Raw genomic sequence first — 21,188 nt, 5'->3', positions numbered from 1 at the left:
AAACTGGTTTATGCTGGACTATTTTTGTAGAGATTCATATCAATAGAAATTTGTTCAGGACTAAATGACTATCAGAAAAAAAGGGTAGAAAAAAGCAGACTTGATTGTGAAAATTTTTCATAAGGAATAGTTTGATCACCTTCAAAAATCAACAGCAATGTAAAACTTTTCTTAGATTAAGACTCTGACAATTTCTAAGATTCACAATCATTAGTTAATTCATGTATGTGGTGTTTTATTGGTTGGTATCTAAGTGTTGTCCAAATCTAGTACAGACCTCTGAGACAGTACTGAAATAGCACACTAACATCTGTCATGATTTGCTTAGAGCTAAGAAATGGTATGAATTTTACAAAAACATAGATAATCCCCTTTAACTTGTCCTTATGAAAATTTTGGAACACACAGTGGTTGAATACAATTTGGTCTACATTACACTTAGTCCTTAGGTGCATATGCACACTGAAGCATTAATGTTTGCCAAATACAGTTTGTGGGTAATTTCTGTTGTGCGTTCAGGCTGTTTATGAAGTTACCAGGAGACTTCTTGATACCGATATGTTTAATCACCCTAATGAAATTATGCGAGCTGCTAGTGCATTGCACGGCGGGCAGCACAAGGCAGAGTATTCTGGAGCAGGAATCTCTCGTGGTGGTCGGGAGCACTGCCTTCCCCTCCACCTTTGGCAGCAGAGCAAGCACCGCATGGGAGGCTGATGGTCATCCCTGTGGCTGGGATGTCTGCACTGGTGTGAGTTCAGCAGGAGTTAGTTAGAAACAGTTCTAGGGTAGGAAGTAGTGTCATAGGGATGAGGAGTTGCAAATTATACCTCTAAATGACAGGGTGGAGTATCTACATGGTATGTGGGTGTGTATTATGTGTATGTTCTGTACACTGACTATGGTGCACAAAGCAGCTCTTCTCCGTGCAAGTCTTTGTAACACATCCCAGCAGTTTGCCTTAATTTATCTGAACTGCCAAATTTAGCTCTGTTTTTGGTCTGCTCAGTTTTCAGAGAAAGAGCACGCGGCAGTGCAAGAGGGCCGAGGTCCAGCAACAGCTGCGTGAGGATGTCTAGGATTGCTTTACTGCATGTACTTCTTAAAACTGAAAGTGTGTTTCTATTTAATATCCCTGGCAAAGACTGCATACGAGGAGTAGGATGAAAGGCTGCCAGACAAATATGCCAGTCAGGATTTAAATGGGCTTTTACTAATGGTTAGAAAGCAGGTTATGAGGCAAGACAAAGCCATAGCTTAATGCTTTCGTGATAAGAGCAGTAGACATAGCACCATCTGGTTTGCTCCATATATCAGTTTTTCTCTATTGGTCAGTGCATCAAGGGGTATTTAACAAGGAATTTGAGAATGAGTAGGAGTTTTACAAGTGTTAATATCTTTTCTGGGGTTGGGGGCACTCAGACATTTGGGAAAGAAATATTAATAGTAGATACAAACAGGTAATGGCCTCTTACTGTGCTGTGATTCTTTCTTTTTAACACTTGCACCTTGCAAAGGATTGTGCATGTACATACTAAGTATTTGCCATTCAAAACTATGTTGCTCAGCTATGCTTCTAAACTTAAAGTTAGGGTAACTTTCAGCATTCAATGTTATTTTTCCTGTATGTAGTCCCAGCAGCCTGTGATTTGTGGTGTAGGGACTTCATCCCTAGAGTCCAACAGGTCTTCCTGGATTTACCTCCCAGACCGCCTGCTCTTGGGAACCCTGCAAAATTTTGGTATGCACGATATAATATGTCAAGGAATTCCACTTATTGACTATGTACTATGCAAAGAGAAGTACCTTCTCCTGTTTAATAATTCTGAGTCTGCAACCTGATGATTTCATTTGAAAACCCAGTTCTTCTGTTATGAGAAACACTAAATAATCCTCCCCTATCCACCCTTTCATGTTTTCTCTTCTTTGTTTTCCTTTTCTAGTGATCCCTCATGTTTGCTTTTCTAAATGCTGCTGAGCATTGCTGCTTAGTGGAAATGGTTTGCATAAAGCTATCTATCGTAACTCTCTTTGCAGAGCAGTCAGTCAGTCAGAAACAATCACTGTGTATTTAAAGCCAGGACTGGTTTTCTCCACATATGGCAGTTTACATCACTATTGCATTTCATCTGCTTGGTGACTCAGTTTCATGTGGTTGTTCTGCAGTACTTCGCAGTCAGCTTATGTTGATTTTGAGTTATTTAGTGTAGTATAATCAGCAAATGTCACTCTTTACCATCTTTTCCAGATCATTTATCAATGTGATGAATAACCCAGAGCCTAGCACAGATCCATAGGAGACTTTGCTGGCCACAGTTTCCACTGAGAAAACTAATTATTTTCTCCTATTCTTTATTTCCTGCCTCTCATCAATTATTTATGCATGTGAAGATCTCTGTTATTTCAAGGCAACTTACTATCCTGGAGAGCCTTTGGGCTAGTCAGAGCTGTTTGGGAATCCAAGTAGTCTTTATTGGACGTATCACCCCTGTCTGCATGTCACTGCCAAGGACCTTTAATGAATTAGTGAGGGATGACTTCACTCCATGGTAGCCCTGTTGGCTTGTCCCAATAAGTCATACCTCCTTATACATTGACCACTATATTCTCTAGTGAAATTTCCACTAATCTATCTGATTAGTCTCATTGGTTGGATGAAATGTACTGCAAAGGATTTCTGTTTACATCAGTTACAAACCATTTCTTAATGGATGTATCAAAACCTCCTCTTCTGAGGTCCTTCTGAGGGATTAAGGAATGGAGGATACCACTTCTCCTAGCTGCATGTCCTTTAGCCAGGAAAGTCATCTTGGACAGAGATAGGAGCAGCCTTCTGCAGTCTTTCATCCCACCTTCATTGCATGTGAGGTTGCTGGGTGTAGAACTTCACAAGAAACTCTCAGCCCAAGGGCAGTGTAAAGACTGATCTACGTATTTTGACACTGCATTCGTATTATCAGATATGACTAGTTATTGACCACTTAATAGCTAGTTATTATAAAAACCAGTTTGACTGCTAGAACTTATGGCAGAAATTTGGCTGAGAAGAGCAAATATTTGTAGCGTGTTCCATCTCTAGGAATGGTAACTGCCAAAAAAAAGCAAATTATAGAGTAATTTAAAAATCTCTAGAAATATACCTTTATTATTAAAAATGAGCAGTTTCATTCAGTGAAAAGCAGAGGCTCATAGTAGCGAAGTTAGCCAGGTGTGCTCTGGTGGAGGTTCGTCTGCCTGGCTGGCAGATGATAATACACTGTAATTTCACGTCTTAGCTTACTTGGTGCTATATTACATATGTAGAAAAACCCTGAGACTACATATACTACATGTTACATCTGTGCATCTGCTCAGCATGAAGGAGTGTCCTGGAGTATCTCTTCCCATTTGGAAAGCAAAGGGGCAGTCCTGACAGGAAATCAGGGTCCTCTAGGACAGCGTGGAGTCACCGCAGTGAACCTCACCGCCCTGGGAGCATCCTGCTGCTACAACAGCACTGCACATCCATCCTTGCTTTCCACACGCACACAAGCCCCAAAGATTTCTTCTGAGATGTTGCTGTACGGGAGCTCCATCTAGTGCTGACATTATTTCTTATTCTGATTCCTTAAGGCAGCTGGATAAACACACTTGATATGGAGGCAGCCAATTTAGGAGGTTGAATTTGCAAGTGATAGCCTGCTTTCCAGAATGCAAAGGGATCCCGCGTAACATATGGAAAGTTATACTGAAATTAGTATTCGGCGGGTTTTTTTGGTACTGTGCTGGTATCATTGCGATGCAAAAGGGAATTCTTTGCTATGTTACACTAGGAGTAGTTGTTGGTTGGTTGGTTTGTTGTTGGATAGGCATATTATTAACAGCAGAAAAGCATAGTACTACTCAGTGATGCATATTAAGTCACAAGATACAGCTAAGAATTGAGATCACCCTTAAAGCACACCATATATATATTCAAAAATTCCTCTACGGAGGGAAGAAAGAAGAAACCTTATAATTCTTTACTATTAAAGGTAATACATACTGTCTGTATTGAAGATATCATCAAACACAAAAGGAAGGGCATGTCATACAAAGGAGGAAACAGAGAAATGGCTGTTGGGAAAAGAGCAGGAAAGATTTACTGAACAGGACCAGCAATGTTTGCTGTCAGATTTGTCTCAGCACACTTGGATGCAACAGTAATTTCACAATGATTTCTTTCAAGCACAGAGTTAAACTGTTGACTCCCATTAGAGTTAAGCAGGAAAAGAATTCTTTAGGGAAAGGAATGATTACCTGCTCTAATGGACTCATGACTACAAGTCATCTAAGCAAAACAAATAATTACAGGCATTAGATAAACAGCGATTGGTGTATTTATTTCTATTCAAAGTGAATTGTTGATATTTGAAGTAGCCTGTATTTTGAAAGCCTAGACTGCCAGCATTTAAAAACTGGTTTTAACTGCTAATCTGTAACAAATGATTGTGAGAAATATTTTATCAATTTCGAATCTGTAGAAGTGCTTTTAATGCCTTAAAAAAATCCAGAGAAATTATGATCTGATCACTAACACGTGGGAGCATTCAACCAGAATGAAAGTCACCAAATGCGAGAAGATTTGACTGCTTTGACCATTTATTCTGTTTACTATATAAATATTTAATAGGCATAGCCAAATACAGCCAATAGTGTTTTGGAAGCACATCCCATTCCCAGCTGCTTCTGCCAGTTATTGAGGCATCTGTGCACTCCTCTGCAGTTCTTATCATTTATATGAGCACTGAACTTGTCAGGAGTTGTTATATTCACGTTGTGATTTTGCTATATCATAAAATGATTTATCGTGATTTGTTTATTTGCCCAAGTGTAGATATTGAGCTGTAAAGTTCAAGCAAGTCACACTAGTACTGGTTGGTTGTCCACCAAAGCCAGTACTTACTTTGAGTCTACTCATCTTCACTCTGGAAAGTCTTCTAGATTCAGTGGGCTTTCTTTTTGGCTCTGGAAATGTTTGAGGTCTTCTGCCAAAATCTGTTGGCAGCTGGATTTTGGCCCATAAAATACATATCTCTTCTTTTGTTTGGGAGGGAAAAGGAAGAAGTGGATAATATTCAGTGGGCTAGCAAGGAATGAACAGCAGGTGCATACCTCTGCCACTCTCCAGACCTATTTGCATCCCTTCTGAATATTCATTTGTCCTTCTTGTCTCAAAAAATGAAAAAAACCTCAAACAACCAACCCTTGATAAAAATGATTTTGCAAAATTCCATGTTCACAATCTCTCACTCGTTTCTATCTCAGGTTTGCTCATTTGATGCTACTTTCCCACTAGCACCAGTGGCTGTGGAAGTTGTTAACTAACTTAACTAGTTTAACTGTGTTCTGTTAGTTTAGCCGAGTTTATTTCATTTTGGTCTTCCTATCCCAGATTTTGCAGGCTGATCAACATTTTCATTGCCACTTGTGGCAATTCTGATACCACACAAGAAGACATGTAACCTGCAGAACCTCACTGGAGACTGTATATGAGATAGGGTGTGTGTTACAAGACTCAGAGCTAGAAAGCAAAAGAGAATACTTTAAAAAAAAAAAAAACAAACAATTTTTATTCTTTCTTCTCCCATGATGCTGTGCCTCAGTATTTTCTGACTTTTTGCAAAAGTGCATATGCTGTGAGGAGATCAGTGATCAGGTCAACAAATCATAGAAATGCTTTCCCCTTTCTGCCCAGTGAGCCAGCTTTTGAAAGTTTCTGCATTCCCATTATAATACTCTTACCTCGTCACCTGTAAGGAAGTCTCTGATGGCAGCAAGTCCTGTAGTGGAGATTATTGTACTTTTTGTGGAAGAAATGATGTGATTATAAGGTGAGCAGAGCCCAGTAGTTTTGCTTAGTAGCATTACATTAACTAGTACATAAAAAATGGAAACAAAGCTGATGATAGAACAGATTGCTCCGTGTGCGCTCTCATAAATTCTCCAATGCTGTGGCAGGTATTAGGTAAGGTACTTTGGCGCAGAGCTGACAACATTTTGTCTGAACATTAAGCTACCATTAGAAAGAGAGCTTGTTGCTTTTTTCCCTTCTTCCTGCTTCCAAACCTCTGTTTTGAATACTAGACCTACAAATTGTATTTCATGCACGGTTCCTGTGCGGTGATAATAGGATATGCTTTCAGAAAGGCTTCTAAGGAGATATAGAAGTGCAAATGTGTTGGAAAGGTCGTGTCTTTAAGGTCAATTAAATTGTTTGTGTTTCATTTCCTTGTGTAGAGTTTTATTTCTGTAAAGAACCAATAGAAATTCTCTCATTTAAATTCAGGAAAGTTATTTCCCCTGAAAACATCACTGAGTCACTGATCAAACTAGTTTTGTATAACTCAGTAACATGTTTATGTAATACTATTCACTAGCACAACTTGAAATTAAACTTGAAACCTTAAAATTGAGGTAGTAACAGCCTTCATTTGGAGAGGACTGTTTCTTACTGCTGCTGTTCTGTGTTTACTTCTAAGTCCTTGGGCAAGCACAGTGAAAGATGTCAGCCAGAAAAAACAGATGAAGAATATTTTGGCACAGGATTCCCCAATATTCCCAACTTGGGGTACATTTAGTCATAAAACCCTTTTCCTCCTTTTATATCTTACTTATCTACATCTCATAGTGCCACAGAGCATTTTATCAGATTCTCCAGCTAATGAAGCAGCAGATTTATCAGCTGAAACCTGAGGGACTAGAGGGAAGGGGACGTAGCTGTGTTACATACGACACACAACATCACTGCTGAGAAACCTACCTGCTGCTGGTGTTAGGTATTTACCAGCACAGCATTTCTAGGCAGAGACCAGAGCACGCTTCTTCCTTCCCTGCAAATGTCCTTACCACACCACGCTCTTTCTTGCTTGCTGTCTCTCTGAGTTTGCTGTTCACCACTCCACAGTGGCCAGGCTTCAACAGGAGGGGTGAAAAGGATGGCTTTTGGTGAGTCCTAGCCCAGCAGCTGCCGGTCCATGCTCCTCTTCCACTTCCAGCTGCGTGATCTCCTTGATCAGCCTCATAGTAATAGGTATTATATATACACACATATATATGTATGGAGTCTTGTAAACACATGCAGCATCACCATTTTCTCTTCCTTCAGCAACACATTTGAGCAGTGCTAGCCAGAATTGCTGTTGGAGAATCTCTGCTGCTGGCAGGTTCCTCTGGGGTTACCACAGGGTTTGTAGATGGTACATGGGAACCTCAGCATTTACTATCCCCTTGATTTCCCGCTGTGTTTTGTATGTGGCTGGCAGATGCTCTGATGCTCAGCTGGGGTGCTCAGCTGGCTCCATCAAGCCTTGGATCTCAACAGCAGCATGGCCAGGTAGAATCTGATTCCCTGCCTTGCACCGGCCTCGCAGCCAGGTCTCGCACTGGCTTGGTCTTGGCAGCTGGGTTTGACCTAGCCGCGGGCTGCAGTGACGTCGGGAAGTGTAGGGACTTGCTGTGGAGTTACTGAGGTTGGTGCGGTGATGTGCGAAGGGAAAGGAGTGTAAACACTTGAAGAAACCGCAGAACAGCGAGAACAGCCTGTGCAGGTGGTGAAGAATGCTGTTCCCAGTAGCAAAACCGAGCACGTGTTGACTCTGGCAAGACTGAAGGACTGTGCTGATAAGAGCAGAGCACAACAACTCATCGTCAGAGGACCTTGCACCCCACTGAGGGGAGCATGGCATCAAGGGTACAGCATGTCACAACTTCTGCTCTTCTTTCCCTGGTAGCTCACCATGAAAGAGACGGTGCCCATGCAGGTGAGTATGTCCTAGGCAGATGTACTTTCCAAACGAGGAAATACAAACAGGGAGCAGCAGCCTTGACTAACACGTACCAAGGTACACGTGGACAGGATTTGTAAGAAATGGGCCACTTCATAACAAAGATGAACTCCTAAAATGTGTGAAAGCTCTATGCAAAACCCAGTTTGTTGCTAGGGAGGTACCCATAAGCAAGAAGTTTGACTCATTGGTAGCTGGAGTCCTTTGTCCTCCCTGTTGCACAAAAGAGATCCTGGAGAGACCCCTTTGAGCTTGTGGGTTTGTGGGTGTGAGAGTGTGAGTGAATGAAAGCTATGAGAATGACTGTGAGTGGGTAAAATCAAACTGCATGGAGGCTGGGTGCGATAAAATAATCTTTTTGTGAACGCTTGGATTTAATTTTGCTCCACTAATGTCATGTTAAAGAAGGTGCTGCCGCATTCCTCCAAGCTCAGTCTGCCTAAGCTTACCTGTGGCTTCTTTTCATTGCCCCTGGTCCTTGATAACCGGAATACAGTGTAGGGTGTACGTTACATCATGCAACTTTGATGCTCCAGGACTCTTTCAGGAGCTTTAAGAGGGCAAATATACACAGGTTAGTAGTGAAAACTATCCCTGGGATTCTAAGTTTTTCATAAGCTACAGACCATCAGCAAGCTACATCCCATTTCCAATTACTACATCAGTGAGCAGCATGAAACAGCAAAAACTAATATGAAAATATAACACTCTTAGTTGAGACTTGTGGGAACAAAGGAGTGATTTGCTGTGTCCTTCACCTAGAGCCATACTGTGTGCTGTGCTGCCAGGAAGAAATGTACAGATCTTTAAATAAAAGGAAATAATAGATAATGTCTCAGATGGTAGACCTATAAATGGATGCCTGTCCTGCTTTATGACTTGAAATTGAATTTCTTGCACTCACTGCTGCTAATTGCCATGTAGAAAAGTCTCATGCTTCAGACCCAGCTTGTCTCAAAGTCACTTATTTCCATGGTTAATTTTTGAATAATTATTTGTTCCTGTAACGCAATCTGCAGTGGATTTTTATGTCATCTTTCAGTACTGTTCAGTGAGAACCCCAGCTTTGTTCCTATATATGCATGAAATGTTGGGGGAACAAATTACATTTCTCACTGTGATTGACTCCCATGGAGTTATTTGGCTAGGTACCAGCTTGTGGCCCTAAATATTTGTTGGAGGCACATTATATTTAGATGTGCAATTCCTGAACTTAATTTTGTGGCAATTTTAGAAAGCATTACTCATTTGAAATTAATATACACAGTCTACCCTGTCATAAATATTACTGCAAAGTAAGAATGAAACATTGGCATAAAGCATTGTGATTAGCTTTAAAAGTATAATTATTTTCTTCTTTTTATGACTTATATTTATTTTTTTAATTTGTTTTCTGGTTATTAAGACTATGGAGATTACATTCAAGTCTTTTCCTCAGCCATAATTCTGAAGTATTTAATTGCTTTTTGTTTTAAACCTGAGATTCTCACTAATTCCTGTGGCTGCAATAGATAGGGCATGAAACAGAATACCGTATAACTACAGGACTTGTGGCAAAGGCCTCAGTGGTGAAGTGGTGTGTTGGTTTTGGCTGCGATAGAGTTAATTTTCATCATAGTAGTTAGTATGGAGCTGTGATTCGGATTTGTGCTGGAAACAGTGCTGGTAACATAGGGACGTTTCAGGTGTTGCCGAGCAGGGCTTACAGGCCTTTTCTGCTTCTCACCCCACCCCACCAGCAAGCAGGCTGGGGTGCACAAGGAGTTGGGAGGGGACACAGCCAGGACAGCTGACCCCAACTGACCAGAGGGATGTCCCATACCATATGATGTCTTGCTCAGCATATAAAGCTGGGGGAAGAAGGAGGAAGGGGAGATGTTTGGGGTGATGGTGTTTTCTTCCCCAGTAACCATTATGTGTGATGGAGCCCTGCTGTCCCAGGGATGGCTGAACACCTGCCTGCCGATGGGCAGTGGTGCATGAATTCCTTGGTTTGCTTTGCTGGTGTGTGTGGCTTTTGCTTTACCTATTGAAGTGTCTTTATCTCAACCCATGAGTTTTCTCACTTTTACTCTTTCAATTCTCTACCCCATCCCACCGTGGGGGAGTGAGCAAGTGGCTGCGTGAGGCTGAGCTGCTGGCTGGAGTTAACACACGACAAGTGAATATGACGTTAAGAAACCTCTGATATACAAAAAGGTGAGGCACAATGAAAAGTGAGAAATTTTATTCTACTTTATCCAAACCAGATTACAAGAAGGGCGTGAGGGAAGACCAAGAAAGCTGCAGACCTTTTAGTCTAACCTCAATACCTGGAAAACTTATGGAGAGGATCATACTGTGTGCTATTGAAAGGCATGCAACTGGCAAGGCAATCATGAGTTTTTTCTGGAAGCTCATTCACTGTTATGGAGTTGATCCCTGTTTTTCACTTCCACCCAGTGTCAGACTGAATACTGACACAAAACCTGGTTTTGCTGGTGTTCTGAAATGGTGGTGTTTCAGTCCAACAAATTAGGCCTGTGTATCTGCTATAATGGATCATACGATAGTGGTATCTTCCCATGATTCAGCTATCGAACTGATAAAGGAGTGAGAATTAAAAAAAAAATTCTTTTTTTTAAATTAAAAAGCTGAGGATATTCTTAGCAAACAGAGACATTGGAGCTGATAATCTACCACAATATTGGAATAGGGTTATTTTTTTAAGTGCATCCTATATTGGGTTTGTCCTTTCTTAGGTTCTGTGTCAAGGTGTTTCATCAGCAAGGTTGGATGGAGCTGCAGTCTTGGGGTGTAGAGGGTCCAGGCACATATTGTGACTTTGTGTACACTGTATGAGGTCAGACTAAGTAGACTGCAAGAGGGTTGCCATGGCTTCTGTTGTTTTTATTTCTTCATCCCCTGGGTAATAGGTGTTTTCATTACTCATAGACAATTCAATTTAATGTATCTCACTGTTGGGAAAAAAGTTCAATTTTTATTTTTTTTTAGTGGCTCTTAGTTTCATCATTTTCTGTTTTTCAAAGCACCAGTTTCATTCTTTCAAAGTATTTGTAATTTTTCTAAGTAGTTAGCCTGGTTTACTTTATTTTAACTACATGAGCCACATGGAATTCTTTTAACTTTTAATATCTGTTATGAACTACCCCTTCAGTGCTTTCCTCTTTTTCACTTGTTGTTTTGAAAACATTAGAAGTCAATATACAGTGGTGTTAATTTCGGTGATATTAAATAGTTCAGGTATAGCACAGACCTTAAAGTCTTATTGTGACAAAAGGAAAAAGATAAATATTGATTTTTTTCTGCACTTTTGTGGTTTGGGATATCACAGTTCTTGTCCTCCAGAGAAAAATGTGGTTTGTGTCATGTCAGTGAAACTCAATAATAAAAGGTGAGTAAAGATGAAATAGCTCCTGCCAAGGTGTGTAATTAAGTCTCTACTCTTCTGTGTAGAGAAGAAAAATGGTTTGCTGTAATTTAAAGGAAAAGTTTGTGCTTTTGTCTGATTGCTAATATTTGATTTATTTTTTTAGTGACATCGCCATGGTCCTAATTTAATAACTTAAAGACAGGACTCTTCTTTGGCTCAAAGCAAACAATACTACTACTACATTTATGGCCAATTATCTTCAGATCTACTCCATAAAGCCGTCCACCATAAATACCAACATGAGAAAAGCTGAGCATCTTTCTTGTATTAGGCAGCAGGCAAAAATGTGAAGAAGTGTAAATGAATGCTGAAAATCATGACAATATAAACTGTGAGAAGCTGTTGGGCAGTATCACAGCCACAGGGACGAGCAGGCAGAGCTGTCAGCCAGACTTGACCTGAGACCCGATGGCTAAAGCAGCCACCCAGGAAGCAGGGCCCTGAAGCAGGGAAATTTGAATACCCCATTTGGGTTTTCTAGGCGACACTACACCTGAAGGACTGCAGGATATTCTCAACAAAAGTACATCTCGCCTACCATCTCATCAAAATAGGGACATTGTGCCCCCAGTTGCCATCAGAACTAAAGCAAGAATAATATAACCCTGCTGTAGAGCACTCAGCTGGGAGGGGAGAGATTTCTTGTTCCCAAGACTGTTTTCTGTTAGTCCATGATGATCTAATCTAATATGCATGAATAGATCTATAGCACCTTATTGAGGCTTAAGTTTCAAATATAAAAATCTGGATTTTTGCCTTAGGTACCTACGTGAGATAAATGCCTTTGGTAGCAAGACGCTCTTTAGTCAAGCAGATAAAACCATGGGAAGAGGCAATGCTAAGAAAGTGAAGATAAGTAAGTGTGGGCTGGAAGTGAGAAGGGAGCGGTAGATTCTTTGTTCTTGAGTCTGTAATTCAGAACCTACTACTTTTTTTCTGTATTGAGATATGTGTTTAATGCAGGAATTATGGCCAAGGGCTTTCAAGAGCTGTGTTATGCAGGAAATCAAATTAGGTGAGGGATAGTCAGAATATCCCCACTGCCTCTATAATAGGCTAGTCTTAAAATACATTTAAAGTTAGATTCTTAAACTGTATAATTCAGCTTAACTTAGTGGAGCTGTGTCATTTTACAGCTATAAGTGTACCTAATTTTTAGGTCTGACTTCCCAGTAATACACAGAAAATAATTTAGTAGGCTCTTGTAACAAGAAATAAAGTTTTCTTCACCAAAAGTTGACTTTTCCTCACACCCTTTTGCTTTCTCCTTCCCCTGAGAAATAAGGCATCCTATTGCAGCAAACAGTGCTTGTGTTCCCCCTGGGTCCTTTGCCGCACCCAACTCTGCACAAAGTAACTGCAAATTATTCTCAGGATGGCAGGAATGGCTGCTCCCGCATCCAGCTAACTAGGAAATGGGTGACAGAACTGGAGGGGGAGGGGGAAGGGAAGCAAACTACTGTGCCTGGGGAGAGTATCCTGCTGTGCCCTGTGTGAGTATGTGGGGGCTATGTTTTCCCAGATACAGGATAGACTAGTGCTATCCCCAGGGGACTCTGACTCACCTCCATCCTGCACCTGTGAAGGAGCTGTAAGAGAAGCTGGGAAACAAAACAGTTTACAGCTGTGGATTCCTCTGAAGACCGTATTTTTTGTTAACAGATTTGCTGGACGTAGGTACCACTCAAAACCAGAGAATTTTGACAGGCTAGATCTCAATGCTGTTGTATAGTTGGCTGTTACTAATGGCAAGGATGAAGAAAAAATAGTCCTTGAAAGAGCTGGACTGACATAGGTCTATTCAGGTTTTTCATCTTACAGGACCAAAAGAAGGGACTTGTAACCCACGGTGAAAGATGGTGTTAAGTTTCTTCAAAAAAGTTCCTCCCGTCATAAATCCTGGGAAGTGGTATCAAGTATAGTGTCACCAAGAACTGTAAGGAAGCTGTAAGAACAGAAATACAAGAAATAGCAAAAAACCTCTACTGAGTCATGACTAAGAACCTGCCATGCAAATTCATAAAGAGTTGTAGAGTGGGTCAGGACCCTGAACCTTAAAAGTGGAAATGTCCTGCAACCCAGATTTTCTAATCTTTCACTGGAGGATATAACTAGTCTCTGACACCTAGAGATCAGTATTAACCTAAATCGTTTTTTGACTGATTATGTGACGTATATGTAAATAAAGTTACAACCTGCCACATCACACTCATGCCAAGGATTGTCTGTTGTTTTCATATACAAGTGGTCAGAACTGAAGCTATATCTGGCTGATGGGGCAGAAGTGCAAAAGCTTCTTTCATTTTTGAGCTCACAATCTTGAAGCCTTCTGCATGTATAAAAGTCAACGCAGTATTCAAAAATCCTCATGGATGTTAAAAATTGACTATTTCTTAGCAAGGGAATCTTTCAACATTTTATTATTTCATGTAGAAAATGGATTTCCCCTGGGTAATACTAAAAGAGCTAAATCTGAATACCTGCCTAGAAGAGGAATAGCTCTCAAGTATGAAAATCTTTCAATATAAGATAAATACGAGTTAAACAAAATTTGACATGATGGGCAGAGCAACCAGGTCCGGTGGGGATTTAAGCATAGAGGAAAATGGAAATAGTTTTCACTGTTGCTTCGAATATGTAATAGTGAGAAAAGCATCTCATTTATTGGGGTTTAAAATGGATACTGCACAAAATAATGAAAGTAAGCATTTAAATTGCTTGGTTCATTGCAGGCATTGTGTCCCTGATCTCCCTGGCTGTCCTGTCCTATGAACGCTACAGCACAATCACCCTGTGCAACAAACGCAGCGCTGACTACCGCAAGGCATTGTTGGCTGTCGGTGGTTCATGGATTTATTCCCTGATCTGGACCGTGCCACCTCTGGTTGGTTGGAGCAGTTACGGGGTAGAAGGTGCGGGTACGAGCTGTTCAGTACGCTGGTCTTCGGAGTCAGCTGAGTCCACATCCTACATCATCTGTCTCTTCATATTCTGCTTGGTCATCCCTGTGATGGTCATGATGTACTGCTACGGTCGCCTCCTTTACGCTGTTAAACAGGTAAGCTGCTGTATGCTATTGGTAGTGCAGACTGTTCTGAGACATACGTTGAATTTCTCTTCTATCGAGTTTGGAGGCACTGATGATAGAGAGGAAAACAACAAAGCAAAACCAAATGGAAAAGACCACAGAAAGCCTGAAGGAAGAAGCAGGAAGTCTTCACCAAGTTTTTTCATACTCCGGAGCTCCAAACAGTTAGAATAACCAGATAACATCCATGCAGGTGCTGACTTTGTGGTTTGAAAGACCAGCATATCTGAGTGAAGGTTGCATTTGTAATGAGGCCAACATACGTGTTTATCTATCTACAAATAAGACATCTGTGCAAACATTTCTTCCTCATTTTCGAACATGACATTTTAATAATTTCTGCTTCTAAATCTGTGGAGACCTAACTCTACAGTAATGCAGTTCTATTGCAATTTGCAGAGTTATCCCAGGGATCAGCTTCTCCTTGTAATTCTAGGTCAGTTTTAAAAGTTTCCTTAAACACTCCTACCACCACTACTACAACTGCTACTACACCAAGACTCCTCTGACTGTTTTAAGAGGTACTGCAGATATTCCAAAACAAATGTTCTGAAAGACCCTGCTAGAGGTGTGGTATGGTGAAGTTGATGAATAATGAGAAAGGAATGAGTGTATAAGTGTTCTCTGAAAAGCAATTCTCTAAAATGTTCATATAAATTAACTAAAGGTGTTAAATAGGGAAAAAAAAAAGGGGGGGCCAGTAAATCCCTGAATAGAGGCTCTTATAGAATTAAATTGGATGTAGTTTACTTTTGATTAGCCATAAGGAATTAAAGTCCTGCCTTTTACATGATTTGTCAAGACTTTCAGAACACTTGAAGCCCAATTGGGAAATCTTTTCCTGGTTGAGTGCTGAGCTGACCAGTAAAATCCCTTTGATGAATCTCACATTATACTTTTAATGCTGTGCAATAGTAATATGGAAAATAGTTCTCTTGATTGTAAACCGTTAAAGAGAAGTTGTAGACCATATCTGGTCCCTGGGCAGCAGTGTCCTTTACCATCACTTTACAGAAAGGAGCAGGATCTTGGAATATGTGCTGCTACTAATATGCAGAAGATACAACTTCCTTAAAATTTTGTCTCTTCTTTCCTTCAGCTCTCAGTACCATTCATGACAACAGGCATCACCCACAACGTTCGAATACTTGTATGGATGAAGCTTCTGTAGCATGTACTTTAGCTTCTAGTTCTAAATGTAGACTTCTCTTATTATATTAACCTTTTTTTTTTTTTTTTAATTCAGTTATATTAAAAGCAGTAGTAGATCTCACTGATTTGCCCGATATGTCTAAAGCAGTTGTGGCAAACATGCTGATGGAACGAAGTATCATAGAAAAGGTACGTGCAATCTATAGCCGTATTGTATTTAGACAAGAAGACTGAAGGCACTGGGTGGAAGACTAGGCTGATTGATTAATTGACCGTCCAGAGGAAAAAAATGGGAGAAGGAAGAGCGTTTTCCACATTCCTCTCTCCTCCATCCTCCATGTGCTTTTGAGAGTGATCAGGAAGCCTCTCGGATGCTGAGATTAGAGAACCCTGAGAAATTCTGTAAATGGTGGAAGTGAAAAAGAATCAAACTCAGTCTTGCATAACTTGTTGGAAGGCAGGTCCTAGGGAACTAGTGCGTGTTCAATTCAAAGGAACTACCATGAGGATTAGATTGTATCTCCTCTCTTAAGTTGTTATGGCTCAGGGTCATAACAGCTGCCAGAGCATTTGTGAAGTTTTGGATAGCTCAACCCTGAATTTTTACGCAAAACATCTAATGTTTTCCTGGTGTTTGTAAAAGATTTAATTGATGAGTTATATTTCAGCAAAAAGACTCTCAATCAGAAAACTCATCAGCCCTTAGCTTTCTGTGATGTATATACCTCCGGTACCATAATGCTGAAACCTTGCATTTTATAAATTTCCTGTGACACACATATCAATTTCCAAAGACTGTATCATGATGCAGTCACTGAATACAGACTTTTTTCCCTCCTTTTTTAGAGGTCTGAGGTCCTCTAACTATTCTGTAATAAAAAGGGTAGATTATTAAATGCTGAAGTATGTCATGTTTCAAACTGAAGGAAGAGATGAACAATATGCAAAAAAACTATAGTTGTTCTTAAATGAAACCAAAAAGAGTAGGTAGGGTAATAAAAAAAGGTGAGAGGTTACTGCATACATTGTAATGCTGTTACTTTATGGCATGGGGAAAAAATTCATCGTCTTGAATATTCTGGCCTCATAGATTAAAGTCATTCTGTGACCCTCTGTGTAATATATTAGAAGAAATGTGGGAGCATTGCAAACATAAGTGCATTATCCCAGCTTCAGCTGCTTGGTAAATTTTCTAAAATATGCATTTCATCTTTCTGCAAGACACATAGAAGTTTTTATTTTAAAGCATTGTAGCATTAATGGTATTGCACCCTGAGATCAAGAGTGCAGAAGCTGTGCCATCATTAATACTATGATGTAAATTAATTGAGGTTGAAGCAGTATCTGAATAGATTTGAGATAGTTAATGCAAGAATTGGCACAACGCCTGCATTTTCTCTTTGCAGGGACCGTAATTATAGGTCTGCTTTTCTCTTTTCCTTCTCTAAATTCAGTCAGGTGCTGTAGCATTCTGTCACTCAAGGCATTAATAGATCCTATGAAGTCATCTGCAATCTGTGTAATGATAAAAGGTACAAGGATTTCAGTAATACAGGTTTTATAAAAGATTGTCTTCTCAAGGAATTACAAGTCAGTACCATCCCTGTATGAATAATGCTAACAGCAAATGCCATTAAACGGTATTACAACATGACTGTACTATTATCTCAGAGCTCTTGCCATTTATCAAGCTCAAAAACCATTAGGAATTGCTCAAGCTATTTTCTTTAAAGTTATAGGGTTTTTTTCCCAGAATGGCTTTATCTGGATGGTTGAGTTTGGTTCTGCAGATGGTCTTTGCTGCTATCCTTGTACAATTCAATTGGAGGAAATACTAGCTCTGAATAGTGAGAGTTTTTCAGAGATGCTAAGCAAAATAATGCTCAGAATGGAGAGCCGAAGAAAAACCTGTGGTTTCAGAAGCTGTTAGGGAACTTGGCAGTGCATCAGATTTTAAGACATAGACAAACACAAATATTTTACTAGACTTTTCTTCCCTGAGTCCATATTTTCGCTTGTGCTTATCTTGTTTCCTTCTTTTATGAAACCTGTTTTCCATTCCTGCAGATGCAGAAATTCAGTTTCTTCTCTAAGTTTTTGTTTAGCGATGATGTCTGATACCTCTAAGTAGAAAGGGGAAACGTTTTCTCACTCACGAAATACTATGCACATATATTTTATTCGTGCACATTCTACAGAACAAGGGAAGGAAACTAAGAATTCTTTATTTCTCCTAGTGCAATTACCTTTTTTTTTTTTTTTTTTTTTCAGTTTTTGTCTTATGATGCTTCTCTATGACTCTATCGTCACATTCCCTCTGGAAAAAAAATGTTCTTTATAAAGTCAGTGTCAGTTGTTTACACTTTGAAATGTGAGCTCCCAAATGTGGAATTACAGAGATTAGCATTGCGATCACTGCAGCACAGGAGGCACAATATGGTTAAAATCCTCCACTGAGGGGCCCAGAGAACTCGTATGAACCAGCCTAATGAAAATTAGTAAAACTTCTAAGAGATCTCCTCAGTCTGCATTATCTCCCATTTGCACACAGAAATCCTGCCCAAGGACAAGAAGAGTCCCAGAATATTGTTTCAAGAAAGATTTTGTGGAGACTCTCATCTTGGCTTATCTCATTGCCAATCCTCTTTCATCAAGAGCTGTGGCTGAACAGAGCTCAGCAGTTCTTTATGGAATGTAGCTAGGAATGGAAAACAATAAAAAGGATTATAAGCAGAGCGTGAAGACTTAAACACATAGTGTAATACACATCTGACCATGCAATTCTTGCTCAGTGCAACAGACCATGTGTTAAAGTGGGCAAAGGGCCAGTGCTCACACTGTCTCATGGGGTTCTAGAGTAGATGGACTTGTGACCTGACCAGATAGTACTACTGTGTTGGGATTTTTTTATTACTTAAGAACAGTGAGGAAAAAATAGAGATGGAAAACGTTTATTACATTCTTTCATGTCATTACCCCAGTTCTACTTTTGCTTTTTGTTTTTTGTCAAAAAAAAATTTTAAAAAAATCAAGAAAAAATATTCAATGAAAATTTTAAGACTAGCTATGAAGGAGAAGTTGGCCTTACCAGTATGCCTTGTCCTCCACTGCATGGTGCACCGACTAATGCTTAATTCCTCATAAACTGATAGTTTAACTAGTGACCAAAATGTGCATTCAGGTAGTAGAATTACCTGACTATTTCCCTTTACAGCACCTTTTGTTGTTTCTTTTGAAAAGTGCCACATGATTTCTGACTTCCATGTGTTGTAGGAGAACCAAATTACCTTTTTTTATCCCATCCCCAGAACCTTTCTGAGTCTTGTCACCTTGTAGGAGACTGGAGACAGTCAGGGTTACGCTGCAGACAGCTGCCTGTTCCTCCCTCTTTTACTTCTCTTTCAGACATCAATTACCAAATTCAGTGGAGGAAAAGTGCTTCGGTCTCTTATTTAAGAAGTAATACCCCAGAGTGAAATTGTGCCTAGATTATAAATCTGAAGAAACTCATTTTGGATTCTGTGTGGTGAGATTTTGACTCTAGTGTATTTTGTAAAACATTAGATCTAAATGACAGTGGTGGTTTTGAAATCTTCTGTGTCCGCAAAGGAAGTCTGAGAGAAAAGGGAAAGAAGAGATGTAGATTTTTATGACTTACGATTCCTTAATCCTGCTTTATGGCTGTACTATTTGGAACACTTAAAAATGTCTGTAAAAGCAGTTATTGCATCATTGTTCATTAACATAGTCAGGAAAGGATTATAAAGTAGAAGGATCACTCCTGCAACTGTTCCCGTTCTCCAGCTCATTTGGAAATGGTTGTTTGTAGGAAGACAACACATTAGGGCACAATGCTCAATGATTTAAGCTGAAAAGAAATTATCTTCAAAGAGTAGGATGGAAAAGCAATAATTGTTCCATCATTCCTTCATATGCTTCGTATGTCTATTTATAGAGAAACTCAATTCTCTGAAACTTTATCTTTGATGGCACTGAAGTTATGACTTTTGTTGAGAAAACTGATAAAGCAATTAGGTACCATTAACTCTATCTTCTAAAAGCCCTAAATAAAAACAGGTTTCTAGTCATAGGCCTTCTTTTAGAAGCAAAGCTCAAAATCTTGCTAGTTATTTAATGAAACAAAGAAGTCCTAAGTAATTCAGGTGAAGAGGATGTAGACCTGGTCTTTTGGTTCCTGTATCTCATCTCTCAAATGTGATTAAATACATTTGGATTTGACTTAATTTCAAATGTGTTTGACCCTAACTGCATCTATGCTGACAGTCAGCTATATTCATTAGACAACCATACCTTGTTATTATATTTTTACTCTATGTTCATAAATTTTATTTCTTCACTTTAGATCTTCACATATACTTTCTCTCCTAGCTTCTGGTGATAAAGAGGAAGAATGATAAATAACTTTGCCTTTCTTTTTTAAGCCTTGCCTTAAAGATATAATAATTACATGTAATTCACAAGCAGAAAGAGATTCAATTTGCATATGAACGGATAGGTGTTTTCTGTTGCATCATCAGCAGGCTATGGGAACTTAATTGAAATATGTCTCATATTAAGCTGAGAGAATTTGAATAAATCTTAGCAAAATGTAACAAAAGGGGTTTGCTGGATTATCAAATGTGGCATATAGCTTATAACCAGCATCATCAAGAAAATCATTAAAATCAATATTTCCAGGTTTTCTATACAGCCTTCAACTGGCACCCAGCAGTCAATATTCAACACCTCCTTACTGGGCAGTTCTTTGACCTTTGCCAAATTCTGTACATGCAAGTCACTGCTCAGCTAAAACACAAAGCTGGTAATAGGCCGTTTTCTGGATTCTGTGATAATGGGAACATTGTGTGATAACACTCAGGACATGAGTTTTTTTTGTTTGATTTGGGATTTTTGGTAGAAGAATGGGCTTTAAATTATGAGAGCAATTGACATTCCTATATAATGGTATGTTTTCTTTGAATTTCTGGATCATTTCTCAAGTAGAAAAGCAAAGCAGCTGACTTTTTGTTGTTTCAAAAATGGATTTCACGGAAATCCATTGGGCTGCATATAGTATGTGTCAGTGATCAGTCCTTTGAAGATCTGTTTATTCTCAAGTTTTCTTGGCTTCTGCCATGATGAAATTTCTTGGAATCCTGTAGGTGAGGTGATATCTGGCACAGCTATTTTGAAAATTGTTCCCAGAAAAAGTCATGGAATACTTGAAAAAAATCATTGCTCTTGCCATTTTGCGAGAAGTTAATGAATTCTGTTGAATATATAATTTGTTTAGAATCAGGTCACAATCTGTAAATGGTCTTACATAAACTTCTTCGCATATCAACTCTTTTTCTGTTTGTTTAAAATTTTTCTGATTGTTTCTGTAACCACTCTTGTCTTCCACAGACCATGAGTCCCATTGCTTCCTTTTTCTCCTTTACCCTGACACCATTTTTGCATATGTAGATCTCCTCCTTCCTTCTTTCAGTGAAGAGTTTTCCATAAAATTTTTCTTTTGGGAGCTTGAAAATATTGTGAATATCCACAGATTTTCAATGCTTTATAAAGATGATATTACTATTCCCACTCTACAGAAGGAAAGCATGTAGTATTGAGAACTGCGAGAATTTAAGGTGTTTTCAGCATCTATGTAGTCTAGTTTTTTTTGTCTATGTTTCCTCTGTAGTGAAGAGAGAAAGAAAGTCACATC

General features: G+C 39.4%; 1 protein-coding gene across 1 annotated transcript in view; it reads left to right on the top strand.

Moving 5' to 3' along the window:
• LOC104346918 (pinopsin) overlaps window positions 1–21,188 on the top strand; it is a 92,542-nt gene that overhangs the window by 11,386 nt on the left and 59,968 nt on the right. The window contains exon 2 of the mRNA XM_086482130.1: window positions 13,971–14,296. Coding sequence (XP_086338256.1) covers window positions 13,971–14,296 — 326 coding nt within the window. The remainder of the gene's footprint in view (window positions 1–13,970; window positions 14,297–21,188) is intronic.

This window comes from Leptosomus discolor, chromosome 1, assembly GCF_034619465.1.
Source record: "Leptosomus discolor isolate bLepDis1 chromosome 1, bLepDis1.hap2, whole genome shotgun sequence".
NCBI classification, from domain to species: Eukaryota; Metazoa; Chordata; class Aves; order Leptosomiformes; family Leptosomidae; genus Leptosomus; species Leptosomus discolor.
This window is presented reverse-complemented; position numbering and strand designations above follow the sequence as displayed.